The sequence below is a fragment of the Egretta garzetta genome, unplaced genomic scaffold (assembly GCF_000687185.1).
Source record: "Egretta garzetta isolate BGI_Z169 unplaced genomic scaffold, ASM68718v1 scaffold296, whole genome shotgun sequence".
Taxonomy (NCBI): domain Eukaryota; kingdom Metazoa; phylum Chordata; class Aves; order Pelecaniformes; family Ardeidae; genus Egretta; species Egretta garzetta.
The window spans coordinates 8505-20754 of record NW_009259988.1 but is presented as its reverse complement, the minus strand read 5'-3'; the positions used below and the strand labels follow the sequence as shown (position 1 = coordinate 20754).

Genomic DNA, 12250 nt, shown 5'->3' with positions numbered 1-12250 from the left:
AGCACATTTTCCCTAACGACTCTTATTTGGTAGCGATGGCTTTGCACAGGTGACAGGGCGCAAGATCACCACGGGTTGTACGTGGTGTAGAAATAGGGCAAGCGCAGAATTATTTTTTGCAGAAGATGAAGCATTTCTACATAACAAATAGATGTCTGGCAATGCCTGAGGTGTTAGAACTAATGGGCATCCTCGGTTTTCCAAGATTAACAAAGTCAGGGGTGTGATGAAGATGTAGAAGGTGAGAAGGTAGTCATTCAAAAAACAAAATCTGAAGAGGTTCCTGTGGTTCAGAAGATAAGGACTTTCCATCCCCCTAGCCCCAGTTTTAGTTCTTTAAAGAGTTAAATCCTCACCTATCATGGCTAGTTCTGACTAACCGAATCTACAGAATAGTTCCAGCTCGCTCGCAGCATGGCTGTGCATCAGGGGAAAAAGAATTATTTCCTCTGAGTTCTCCTGCCTTAACAGGTTACTGCACAAAACTTCTTTCCTGTCTGATCCGGTCAATCTTTAAGCCAGTCCAAGTTTGCTGATCTGCTCTGGTTGTAGGAAGCTGCTGGGGACAACTCTGAAGTCCTGGATGCTCAGGCAGGCTCCGTGGATGAAGAGAACGGACGGCAGCTTGGAGAGATAGAGCTGCAGTGTGGAATTTGTACAAAGTGGTTCACCGCAGACACGTTCGGCATTGACACCACGTGCGTAAGCTCTGCTTAACCCTGGGTGTGAAACTTTGGGTGGCAAAAATGGAAGTATTCGGAGTGTAAATTCCCAAGGACCAGGACCCTGTCCAGGCTGGAAACCAGCGTGTTATGTAAATGACAAAAGCTTTACCCAAGGCAGCAGGAAATGTTTATGTTCATACATTTCAACTTTAAATAATCTTTGTCTGGACCTCGGGACCTTCAGAGTCACCTTTGGGCTTAGTGCCTTAGGGGCTGTAGGTGTCATCTGAAAAGCAGAGGGGCCTTCAGCGGACATTTTCAATTGGCGTGAACAAAAAGTAAAACTCTCCTGTGAGTGAAAAGCAAGTTCAGCTTGCTTTCCCGAACCTCTGTGGGACTGACCTTAAACTTATTAAAAACTTAACTTTTTTGGTTGTGTTTTGTCCCTAAAAGTACTCTCTAGACTTCCAATTGAAATGGACTCGGATGGAGCTCTTTGTCCAGAGCTTCTGGGTTGTCTCTTATTTTGCTGAATGAATTTCAGGACTTCTCTAAAACAAGAAGGTGGCACTTAGCTTGCTTACACTTCTCTCAAAGCTTTATGCTTTTTCTTGATGCCCAGGATAAACTCAATTTGATGAAAATATCATTGAACCTGTAAGATGTGTGAGAGAGGGAGAGAGAGAATAACTAATTTGTTAACCTGGAATAATTAATTTCTTAACCCAATGTAGTCAGGCAGGCGTACAGCAGAACTTACAGATCAGCGTGCTCTTTTCCAGATCGTGTCTGCCTTTCATGACCAACTACAGCTTCCATTGCAATGTTTGCCATCACAGTGGGAACACCTATTTCTTACGAAAACAAGCGAGTAAGTGTAAAAGCACTTTCATTGAAATTTTGTGCAAGATAATCCCAGAGGCCTCATTCTATCTAAAGTCAGTGGGACGGTTCTGCTGAAGCTTCTCAAAAATGACCAAAAATTCCCATATTGGTGACAAGCACGTGTGCCTTTTTCTAAAAATGCTTCGCTGTTTTGCTACTAACGTGCTAAGATGGTGAAAATCTTCTGTTCCGTGAGGGCTGCTGACTTAGGACAGAACTTATGGATGCTGCCTGGTTAGTAACCGCTGTGTACGTGGCTGTATGTTTGATCTTCACCCTGGAGTGTAATTCTAGCTCTGGTACCTTTTTTTAAGATCTCAAGGAGATGTGCCTTAGTGCCCTGGCCAACTTAACGTGGCAGTCGAGGACCCAAGATGAGCACCCAAAGACTATGTTCTCAAAAGATAAGGTATGGCTGTTACAAAAACTGTCACGGATTTACGTCAGCTCTGATTTCAGTGAAGAGCAAGCTCAAACAAGCACTGGCATCGAGACTTTCAGACCCAAGCTGTTAAGACTTGGTTTTATTTTATTCTTTTTACAGGACATTATCCCATTTATTGATAAATACTGGGAGTGTATGACAACACGACAGAGACCTGGGAAAATGACTTGGCCTAATAATATCGTCAAAACTATGGTGAGTATTCGGAGTTAAATTCGTGGAGGCTTTGCTGCACGTGGTATGGTTGTCTGACATTTGTGTGTGCTGAGGTTTGGACTTAGAGCTAAATGGTGGAGATGCTAATGTTTCTTATGTAGTTGGTATGCATGCTACGTATGAATAGCGAATGCTATGATTTAAACGCTTGTTAATGAACTTGGTATGATCTTACCCTGCATAACTTAATCTCCTGCTCTATTTCAGTGTAAAGAAAGAGATGTGTTCCTGGTGAAAGAACATCCAGACCCAGGGAGTAAGGACCCAGAAGAAGATTACCCCAAGTTTGGACTTCTAGACCAAGTTCGTAATTAGAGAGGGATGACAGTGTGCCGTGGGGAGCTGGGAGGAAGGGGTGGGGGTTCTTTTGGCTGGTGGCTTGTGCTCGGTCAAATGGGCAAAACTTGGCCAAGTCACGCTGTGAGCCTGTGTTGTGCCACGCGACGTGCTGGAGTGCTCTGGCGCCTGCGAGTGCCGAGTTCGGGCTTTGCGTGGTAAGTTTGACCGAGTCTATTCATCAGGTTTTTCCTCTCTTGCAGGATCTTGCCAATATTGGTCCTGCATATGATAACCAGAAACAGAACAATGCTGTATCCACCAGTGGAAGCTTAAATGGCAAGTTCTTTAATCAGGTGTTTTTTGAATATCTGGGACTAAGCTGCATTCTCCCAGCCCTCTAGCTGGGCGTCTGTGCGGTTGTGTCAGTGGAGATGCTGTGGTTAAACCTGCTGTGTGAACGGAGGTTATGCTTGTTATGTTCAAAACATGTACAGCCAGTCTTACCATGCCTTTCTGTAGGCAGAGATTAATTTTGCCTTCTTGCGAAGGTTCAACTTCTGGCTTCGTGGCAGCCAGCTAAATCAAGATGCTTGCAAGAAAGCAAGGCTTGTCCGTTTTCTTCCACAATGATCTTAATTTACCTACTTGTATTATTCAGATTTCCTGTTTCCCTCACTCTGAGTTTTGAAAGTAGGTGGGGAAAGTTTCTATTATTCCTTATAATCTCTGCTTGCATTTTACTGTTCCTTTTTGCGGAATGGCAGCTGTGCTAACAACTTTGCTGAGCTCGCTGAGGTGACTTAGGGTAACCTTACTGTAGTAGTACTAACTGCCGAGGAGATTGCTTCATGCACAAGGCTAAGCCGTTCTATGCTAAAGACATTCAAATAGCATCTAACAGGAGGTGTTTGGGGCTTTCTAAACAGGGTTATAGATACCTAAGGCTGCCTTGTCTCTGTTTCATGCACTGGTTGTTTTTTATTTAATTTCTGGAAGATTGACAAATATGTGGTGCCACTTCTGTTCTTACAGGTGGAGCCTCTTTGGGAGGTGAATATTTACCTTTCAGCTTCTAAAACTTAAGTATTATTGTTTGCAAAGCTTTTTTGCTCAATTATCTTAGAAGCTAAAGTCAATTAAAAATCAAAAGCGTGCCCTGATGTGATTGCAGTAATACTTTAATACAAACCAACAATTTCACTTTTTAATCTTTAGCAGTTAGAAGCTTTTAATTATCATATTCTGCCCCACTTGACTGGTTTGAAGTTTTATTTTCACTTATGGTTATTCTTACTTTGTATGATTTGATCTGATATCGTTGCAGTTTTAAATCTTAATGCCTAAACAAGTGGTCTGAATCGGTGAGCTGGTATGATACTGTGATTGTTCAGGCAAATAAGTGACGACAAACTGGAGAGCCGAAGTGTTTATCTGCTCTAAAACTAGCAAGTGCAGTTGAGATCACGCCATGTTGGTGCAGAATATGGTATTCCTTCAGTGGTGTGAGTCCCTTACGCCGTAAGGGGAATGCTGATTTAAAAGCTGACTGTATTTTTAGTTCTGACACGGTATGCGGTTCGTGAAGGTGTTTATCTACAGTACATAAAAATTTGATAGTTTTCTGTGCAAATCAACAGTGGACTCTTTTTCAAAATGGTGTGATGATAAAACGCATAGGCAAGTGAATGTGTTAACCAGACTAGGATCAGTATCACATTTTACCTTTGACGTGTGGCTTTTCCCATACTACAGTCTTATTTGTGAGTAAAAATTGGGTACTCTGATACGAAACGCTCGACCGTGGTACTGACTGTGGTAATACTGGAGAGAAACACCTCTATTGCTTTTCGTTTTTTCTCAACTTAGGTGTGTTTTATTTTATAGATGGAAATTTAATGTTGAGTGCTTATTGCTTCTTGGTGTCGGAGAGTTTCTCCAGCACAGTGTGTCACTGGGGTGATGAATTTGCTTACCATCAGGTGGTGTGCGCTGCAGGTTGCGTTTTCTGCTGCTTTTGCAGAAATAAATTTGAACTGTGACTGGAATCTCCACGAAAGCAAATGCTGCTTTTGCAGTGGATCCTAATGCTCCTGCCTGTAGAGCTTTTGATGACAGAAAATACTCTTCATTCTCCCCTCAAAAGCTTGAGCTCACTTTGTTGGTAAATCTATCTCACTTGGCTTCCCCTCTGAACTTGGACATTTCAGAAGTTGGCTAGAAGCTACACAAAAGTTCTGGATTTTGCTGTGCTCGTTTTCAGTAAATCCGTGTCACATATAACTGTGGAAGGAGGTACCTGAGCTCACAAACTGATTTCATTTCGGCTGCCTCTGCCCCCTTCCTGTTTGTGGAGATTCTGTGCTCACGGGGGGGGCTCTCTGGTCATCCGCTGCTTAATACGCCGTGGTTTCTGTGTTAGGGGGAATTGCTGCGGGAGGCAGTGGGAAGGGACGAGGAGCGAAGCGCAAGCAGCAGGACGGAGGGACCACGGGAACAGCCAAGAAAACCAGAAGGTAAGAGGAAAGGTGGGCGTGGTGGCACAGAGGTGAGCATCTCTAGCAAGGTGCTGCATGCTAGCCAGAGGGACAGCGTTACTTTTGATGCCTTAAGCTGCCTCCCGCCTGTCCCTGCCCTTGGTAGATTTATGGGGAATCGTGCCGTAACCCCGTGATGTTATTGATAGGTCACATGCTAGAAATCAGTTGAAATAGATGAGTACAGGCTCACTTCATAGATGAGTACGTGCTCGTTTCACACAGGCTCTCGGAAGCAACGCGACGTGCAGGCTGTGAGCGCCATGGGTACAGCTCTAAGAGGCTGTCCCCAGTTGACTTGTGACTGAACCGCAGCCACTGTGAGATGCCAACCTGCAGTTCTTGTGTTTCGCAGTGACCCGTTGTTTTCCGCTCAGCGCTTACCACCCCACGGTTATCCTTTGGAACATCCCTTTAATAAAGATGGATATCGTTACATCTTGGCTGAGCCGGACCCCCACGCACCCGACCCAGAGAAGCTGGAGCTAGACTGTTGGGCAGGAAAACCTATTCCTGGAGACCTCTACAGAGCCTGCCTGTATGAACGCGTCCTCCTAGCACTGCATGACCGAGGTACAAAGCTTGCTCATCGTATGCGGGTTGTATAGCCAGCTCTTCTTATGAGGGGCCAGCTTCTGTAACCTCACGTTACTCGTTAATGAAGTTTCAGACTTAATTGCTTTAGAGGTGCAAATGTTAAATCCACTGCTATATGGTCACTTGCCTTTTGACGTCGCTGCACATTAGAAATCACAAATTAAATGCTCGTGTCATCTTCTCTCGTCTACTGCAGCGCCTCAGTTAAAGATTTCCGATGACAGGCTGACTGTTATCGGCGAGAAGGGCTATTCAATGGTACGAGCCTCGCATGGAGTGCGGAAAGGAGCGTGGTACTTTGAAATATCCATGGATGAGATGCCTCCAGACACAGCTGCCAGACTAGGCTGGTCACAGCCGTTAGGTAAATAATTTACCAAGTATTTCTTAGCAGTGGATTCCAACTGGTTCCTGTATTTCTTTCCCCAGTAATTTAGGCTGAAGGAGGGTAAGTCACGTTCAGCTTGCCCGCTTCTCCACTGCTTTTCTTAAGGGGGAGACTCTTTCTGCAGGTGATCTAAACTGTGCAGAACTGCAGTACGGGTGGATCCTTCATGCTGTTGCATGCTTGGCCTTGCTTAACCCTGTAGTCAATGCATTTGTACTAATGGCAGCCCTCTTTGTTAACAAATGTAATTACTGTTCCAAAACTTGAAGTGGGACTCGCAGAGGTGCTCCTGCTACGCTGTGTATGTTCACGAAGAAACGTTGGTTTCCGCAGGGAACCTCCAGGCGCCTCTGGGATATGACAAGTTCAGTTACTCCTGGCGCAGCAAAAAGGGAACAAAGTTTCACCAGTCGATAGGGAAACACTATTCATCTGGCTATGGACAGGGTGATATACTGGGATTTTACATCAGTCTTCCAGAAGATACTGAGACAGCCAAATCACTGCCTGACACTTACAAAGATAAGGTGAGGTGTGGAGTTCACTATCGGATTAAGCGTTGGCTAGGAGGACAAGTGGAAACCAGGTTGCTCTAGCCTCACTTTTACCCCCTTTGAGTGTGTCCTTTCCACCTGACCTCTGGGGTTCGCAGCGGGCAGGTCCAAAGCATTGATCTCAAGAAAACAAAATGCCCAGAACCACCCAGAGGTTTTGCAAGGGAAGACTCTGCATGGACAGCTGAAGGAGGGTGCCCACATCTCCTTTCATCTTCTCTTCCCCTCCTGGTTCTCAAACATTTGAGATGTGTGAATCGCTCTTCACGGGTACTCTGACACACCAGGCACGCCTGTCCCAGAGCAGGGCTCCTGTAGGTCTGCCCTTCTTTAATCTGTCACTGAAGGTTAACAGTTTTTCTGGCTTACTTCTGAAGTGGTTGTTTGCTAATATTCCAGGCTTTGATCAAATTCAAAAGCTACTTGTACTTTGAAGAGAAGGACTTTGTGGACAAAGCAGAGAAGAGCCTAAAGCAAGCACCCGGAAGCCAGGTGAGTTAAGTGTTGGTAGGTGGGGGATGCAGAACTTGGGGAAGAGCCTGCTGAGACTGGCTTATTGTATTTCTTAATCGCTTACATTTAATGAGCACAAAGGGAGGCTGATCATTAGTGCTTCACCAAAAAGGAGAATGCTTTATTAAAGCAACAATAAATGTCCACTTAGCAAAGCAGCTGTGCCCTTTACTTGTAATTATTGCTGTCACTAATTGGCATCAGATGAAGGGAGCATAGCTTAAGCTGCCTCTTAGGGCTTGGAGTTGCCAGGTAAGGTCATGAAAGCATCAATGGGAAGGAAAAAAAAAAAACCACAAAAAAACAAAGAAAAAAAAAACAAAACCAACCCCCCCAAAAAATCCCCACAAACCAAACCTCTTCATTTTTCTTTTTAGATAATATTCTTCAAGAATGGTGCCAGCCAAGGAGTTGCGTTTAAAGACATCTTTGAAGGAGTTTATTTTCCTGCTATTTCTTTGTACAAAGGCTGCACAGTAAGTGACACAGCTTTGAAAGACAATTCCTAAGTTCAGCGTAGTTTTAGTACCGCATAGAGCGTGGGCACTCTGGGAGCGTGTTGAGCAAGTGAAGAGGGAAGGCTGGCATTATTTTAGTGACGCGACCGTGGAACGACGCTGCTGTTTGCTTGTGTGGTGTAACCTTACCAACCTGCTGCACAAACGCGCTCCTCTCGTGCCAAGGATGTTTGTTCATGGGGCGTTGCACAGGGTGCAGGTGGGCTCAGGAGCAGGAGGGGATGAAGATGAAGCCTAAAGCAATTTGCCCAGTTTTTTGGATCTAGTGATAAATGTGTTTTCCACAGGTTTCCATAAACTTTGGGCCCTATTTCAAGTATCCACCTAGAGATATCACTTACCGTCCGGTAAGTAATAACTGAAGCCGTTGACACCCTGCTTTGTGAGAGCCTCGCAGCATTTAAACAAAGGGTGGTTGAGATTTTATTGTGGTGGTGGGATCGATTTATACCAAGCCTGTATCTGTCCTCTTTGGCCTCCGTACGGGGATAGTGTAGCTGAAAGGATTGTATTTAAAAATATTTAAGGCCAGGACAGATAGCCTAACAAGTGACTTAGTTAAAATTTAGCTAAATAGCCTTGTTCCTCTTGACTGATTATAAACTCCCTGTTCTTGCCTGTGTTAGCTTTTTTTATCAGTAGGAGGGCTGAATTCTTCTTTAGGGAAACACTTGGTTCCCCCCCCGCCCCGTTCAGGAGGGGAAGAGTCCTGGAACGCTGCTGTACACCAGGGCTAGGCCCTCCTTGGCCTTGAGTCCTGCACGACTCGAGCTAACTGCCTGTCCTTCCCCTTGCAGATGAGCGACATGGGCTGGGGCGCTGTTGTAGAGCACACGCTGGCTGATGTGCTGTATCACGTAGAGACAGAAGTTGACGGAAGACGGAGTCCACCCTGGGAGCCATAACCAAAGCAGGCGGCGCAGCGTTAACAAAAATGACACAGTGGGTATATCCAGTCAAGTGGGTTTTATTATAGAGGAACTTGCATCACTCGGAGCCATCAGCCAAGGAGCAAACGGGCTGAAGCCCACGCGGCTCTCGCGGGCAGGCGTTATGTATATTCGTTATCTGCTGGAGATTCACACGCCGCCACTGTGCTGGAGTCTTAAGTGACTGCAGTCCTGGTATGTATTGTGCTATTTGTGGGCCTCTCCTGGGAGTCTTCAGTAACTCTTACAGTGTAGCTAGCTGAAGAAGCACCTATCCTGTTGAGGTAACTCCTCGTGTGCTGTACCTGGGTCGTAACAGTCCTTCGTTCAGGGGGAGCAGGCTGTAGTTGGACCTACCTGCTGTGCGTACACTTGCAGAAGCAACAGTGACACTTCTGCTCAGCCCCGTGCAGCCAATTGTAAACAGCAGGGTTGTGTTGTAACAAAGACTACTGCATGTGAGACTGAAATTTGGGCTGCTGTCCAAACTGTTTGGTTTTGGTTTTTTTTTTTCTCCCCCCTCCACAAACTGGAAACCAGTTTAAAAATAAAGGCTTTAACTCTTTTCTTTTTTTGTCTTGTGACTTAAAGTAGCTATGCCTCAGAGCTCTCCTCCTGCTCACTGCATTGACAAGTTATACCGGGCTTCCTGCCAGTGATCATCACTGCAGAGCTTTGAATGAATAAATAATCTGACACTCTGTGTGTGTCTGTACAGGAAAAATAAATTAAGAGCTGCTTCACTGCAGGAAGAAGGGAGTAAAATTTTTAGGTAAGCGCTGCATTTGTTTTGGGGGAAGAAGAGGAGTAAAATGTGCTGGTCCTCCTGCCTTCCCCATCAGGCCCCTGCAACCTCCCTAGGGGCAAATTAGCCAAGGCCTTTAAGAGTAGACACCCCTAATTAAAGCTTTATTGATTTTTTGAAACCAAGTGAGGGAGGTCACAGGGGCCAGCACATGCTCAGTGCAGCAAGTGCAGGACCACCTCAAATATTTGGTCAGGCCTCTGCCTCTAGTTTCAAAAAATAAAGCTTTAGTTATTTAATTATCAAAACAATGTCTTAATTAGTGGTGTTTACTATTAAAGGCCTTGGCTAATTAGCACAGGCTGTAATTAAATGGTGCCTAACTTACCCCATTACAAGACTCCCTACTTCCCCCCCCCCGACCAAGGCATTACAACGCGAGGCCACGGTCAGCAGCTCACGGCCACCGTCCGGGCCAGGCGCTCCCGAAGGTGGTTGGCGAAGTCGACCTGCGTCTGGGACAGAACCTGGTTGATGATGGTCCTCGGCAGCCAGCCCTGGAGGGGAGCAGACGCAGCCCGTGAGCGGAGCTTGCCTCGAATGCAAATCCTGCTTTGGCTCCGAAATGTCTGCCGCACCACTTACCTTCAGGTCAATGCTGAGAAGCCAGACCAGCTTGGTTTGGGAAGGACGGCCGGGCAGCGGGTGCAGGATCATACAGGTGGGGCCGTTCTCGGCTCTGTAGGAGCACAAGAGCGCGCACGTTAGAAAGCAACATCTGACTTAGCCTCTGAATTCCAGCGGTGCTGATGCACTATGCAGTTCCTGCTACTGAGCCGAACCTAACTACGCTGAGCCCAGGCTAAGCTAGCGTGTGCGTCTGACTAAACATCATGTAAAGGACTGCAGAAGCTGATTACCGTATAAACCCGTCCTGCTCTGGCATAGCTCCGTACTTGGTGGACATGCCGGCCAGCACGCAGGTGGAGCCACGTCTCTTAGCGCACCGGACGCTCACGAAGTCCCGTGGTCCGACAATGTTACCGGGGGTAGCGGCCGCCTTCTCGTGGGTGATCACCGTGTCCTTCCCGATCTTCTGGAGAATCTGGGCAGTTGAGAATTAAAATGTGACCTGGAGGCATTTACCAAACACAGCTAAAAGCTAGCTTGGATCGCTGCGCGTGCAAATAGGCGCTCGTACAAAAACTCAGGGCTTACAGTGAGAACAATTGCAAACGTGCTTCATCCCAGAATGCGGACCATTAGTTTTTCAATACCTGAAAAGGGAAGGTGTTTCCCTTATTCCAGACAAGCTGCGGAACAGCAAAGTGCTCTTCCCTGCACGCTGGGGTATGGAGCTATTTTTCCTTCAGTAAGGGCACAGATTTAACAGCAGAGCTGGGCCCCTACCATGCAAGCACATTGCCTACAGACTGAGCAACGCCCTCCCTCCGCCGCGGGCACGCCGGTACGGCTGGTGCGGAACGCCGCCGTTACTGCAGGACAAGCTCCACGCCTGCAGTAGGAAGCGGGCGAGGTAAAGTCTGGCTTCTCATTTCCCAAAGAACGGGTGAAGAAATCCCCGTGCTCCTGCTGCGACGGGCCCAGCGCTGCTTTGGCCCTTCTGACACCAGCCAAGGTGTGGGAGACCCCCCCACCCCTGGCTGAGACACGTCTGACCCGCGGTCCCTACCTTGACTTCTTTGACGTTGGGATTCCAGTCCCCCATCTGCTCCATGTTGTCCACCAGCTCGCTGTACACTGCGTCCAGGGGCTGGTCCACCACCACCTCGAGCCGGAACACCTTGCCCACGTCCGGGAGCACCTTGCTCAGGACTTTGTCTCCGTTATCCTGGCAGAGGGGAAGGCAGAATTAACATCACAAATGTTTACAGGAGGACCAGGTCGTTGTGCTTGCAAAGCAGAGCCCCTACCACCACCGTCTCCGTCTTCCAGCCGTCCTGGTCCCCGAGGATGCTGAGTGATTTCTGGAGGGCTTCCTCGCCTTGCTTGATGTAAGACATTTCCATCTCGCTGAAGGGCTTCTCCTCCAGCCTCGAGCCTGCGCAGGACCGGACAAAAGCAGGGGTGAGTCTAAGACCATGGCACAGTTGCCTATCACGTCACAGCACCAGATAAGCTTCATCTACATCAAATACACTTCACCGTGCCCAGGGGCCGGGGAAGCAAACGCGATTCCCACCGCTCGCCTGCCTTCACCCGGTGCTTAGCAGAAGCACGGGCAACCCACAAGCAGGTTTCCCTCCAGCCGCTCCCCAGAGCCCTGCCCCGTGACGGTCGCCCCCCTGGCAGAAAGGGCCAGCCCCCCGCTCCCCGCCGGTCACTTACTGAGCAGGGAGCTTCTTCTGCGAACCTGGTTAATCCACGTGCTGGGTCCCGCACCACGGCAGGCGAGCTTGCTCAGCTCCTGGCTGATGGTGACAGCAGCTTGTCTTCTCAGACCTGAGGGCAGAGAGCACATCGCTCACCACCTGCGGAGGGGTTGCTGGGCTTTGCTCTCTTTTTTTTTTTGCAATTTTAAACATACGACATAGAAGAAGTCTCTGCTTGCCTCCTTTTACCTGCTACCTTCGCTCAAGTCCCTACAGGCACAGAGAGCAGCCGACTGCCATTGCGCTGCTGTGGGACCAAAGCTCTCCTGCACAACCAGGGCTTTGCTCCAGGTCCCAGCCAGGAGCAGATGAGAGTCATAAAAATACCGAGGGGCAATCCTGTGGGTGCCCAGGAAAGGCCGTAGGAAACGGAGCACGAGAATACAAAATCCTCACAGCCAGCGGGAGCGTTACCTACAGCTACCCTCCGCATTCAGCCATGGCACGCCGCCGTCCCCCTCGGACCCCAGAAACAGGGCTGGTGGCAAAATGGGTTGTGGAGATAGGAGAACACGAAACCCAGCGAGCAGCAGGGCACGGGGTGGGGAGCGCAGCACTGGGGACCCCAGCCTCCTCCCGTGCGAGCCCT

General features: G+C 47.9%; 2 protein-coding genes across 3 annotated transcripts in view; one reads left to right on the top strand and one right to left on the bottom strand.

The window, feature by feature from the left end:
* Positions 1-516: 516 nt before the first annotated feature.
* On the top strand, positions 517-8521 carry ASH2L (ASH2 like, histone lysine methyltransferase complex subunit). 2 transcript variants are annotated; one of them, XM_009640553.2, is made up of 14 exons: positions 517-698; positions 1448-1536; positions 1865-1959; positions 2095-2190; positions 2419-2514; positions 2751-2826; positions 4910-5003; positions 5380-5597; positions 5818-5985; positions 6343-6536; positions 6963-7055; positions 7454-7552; positions 7882-7941; positions 8392-8521. In XM_009640553.2, the coding sequence occupies exons 2-14, from the start codon at positions 1464-1466 to the stop codon at positions 8497-8499; spliced, it is 1470 nt and encodes a 489-aa protein (XP_009638848.1). In that variant the 5' UTR covers positions 517-698; positions 1448-1463; the 3' UTR covers positions 8500-8521. The 2 variants fall into 2 exon arrangements, 1 of the variants encoding a protein (XP_009638848.1); XR_004842253.1 differs by lacking the exons at positions 7454-7552; positions 7882-7941; positions 8392-8521 and having other exon boundaries at positions 6343-6877; positions 6963-7051.
* Positions 8522-9691: 1170 nt separating this feature from the next.
* STAR (steroidogenic acute regulatory protein) overlaps positions 9692-12250 on the bottom strand; it is a gene marked incomplete at its 5' end in the record, with an annotated part of 10997 nt that continues 8438 nt past the window's right edge. The window contains 6 exons of the mRNA XM_009640561.2: positions 9692-9825; positions 9914-10007; positions 10189-10373; positions 10962-11120; positions 11203-11330; positions 11618-11731. Coding sequence (XP_009638856.1) covers positions 9718-9825; positions 9914-10007; positions 10189-10373; positions 10962-11120; positions 11203-11330; positions 11618-11731 — 788 coding nt within the window. The remainder of the gene's footprint in view (positions 9826-9913; positions 10008-10188; positions 10374-10961; positions 11121-11202; positions 11331-11617; positions 11732-12250) is intronic.

Excerpts from the sequence above, each read along its gene's own strand:
- ASH2L (XM_009640553.2), top strand. The coding sequence starts at position 1,464 with ATGACCAACTACAGCTTCCATTGCAATGTTTGCCATCACAGTGGGAAC. Across the intron at positions 2,515-2,750 it reads AGTTTGGACTTCTAGACCAA|GATCTTGCCAATATTGGTCC; the intron begins GTTCGTAATTAG and ends CCTCTCTTGCAG. Across the intron at positions 5,986-6,342 it reads AGGCTGGTCACAGCCGTTAG|GGAACCTCCAGGCGCCTCTG; the intron begins GTAAATAATTTA and ends TGGTTTCCGCAG.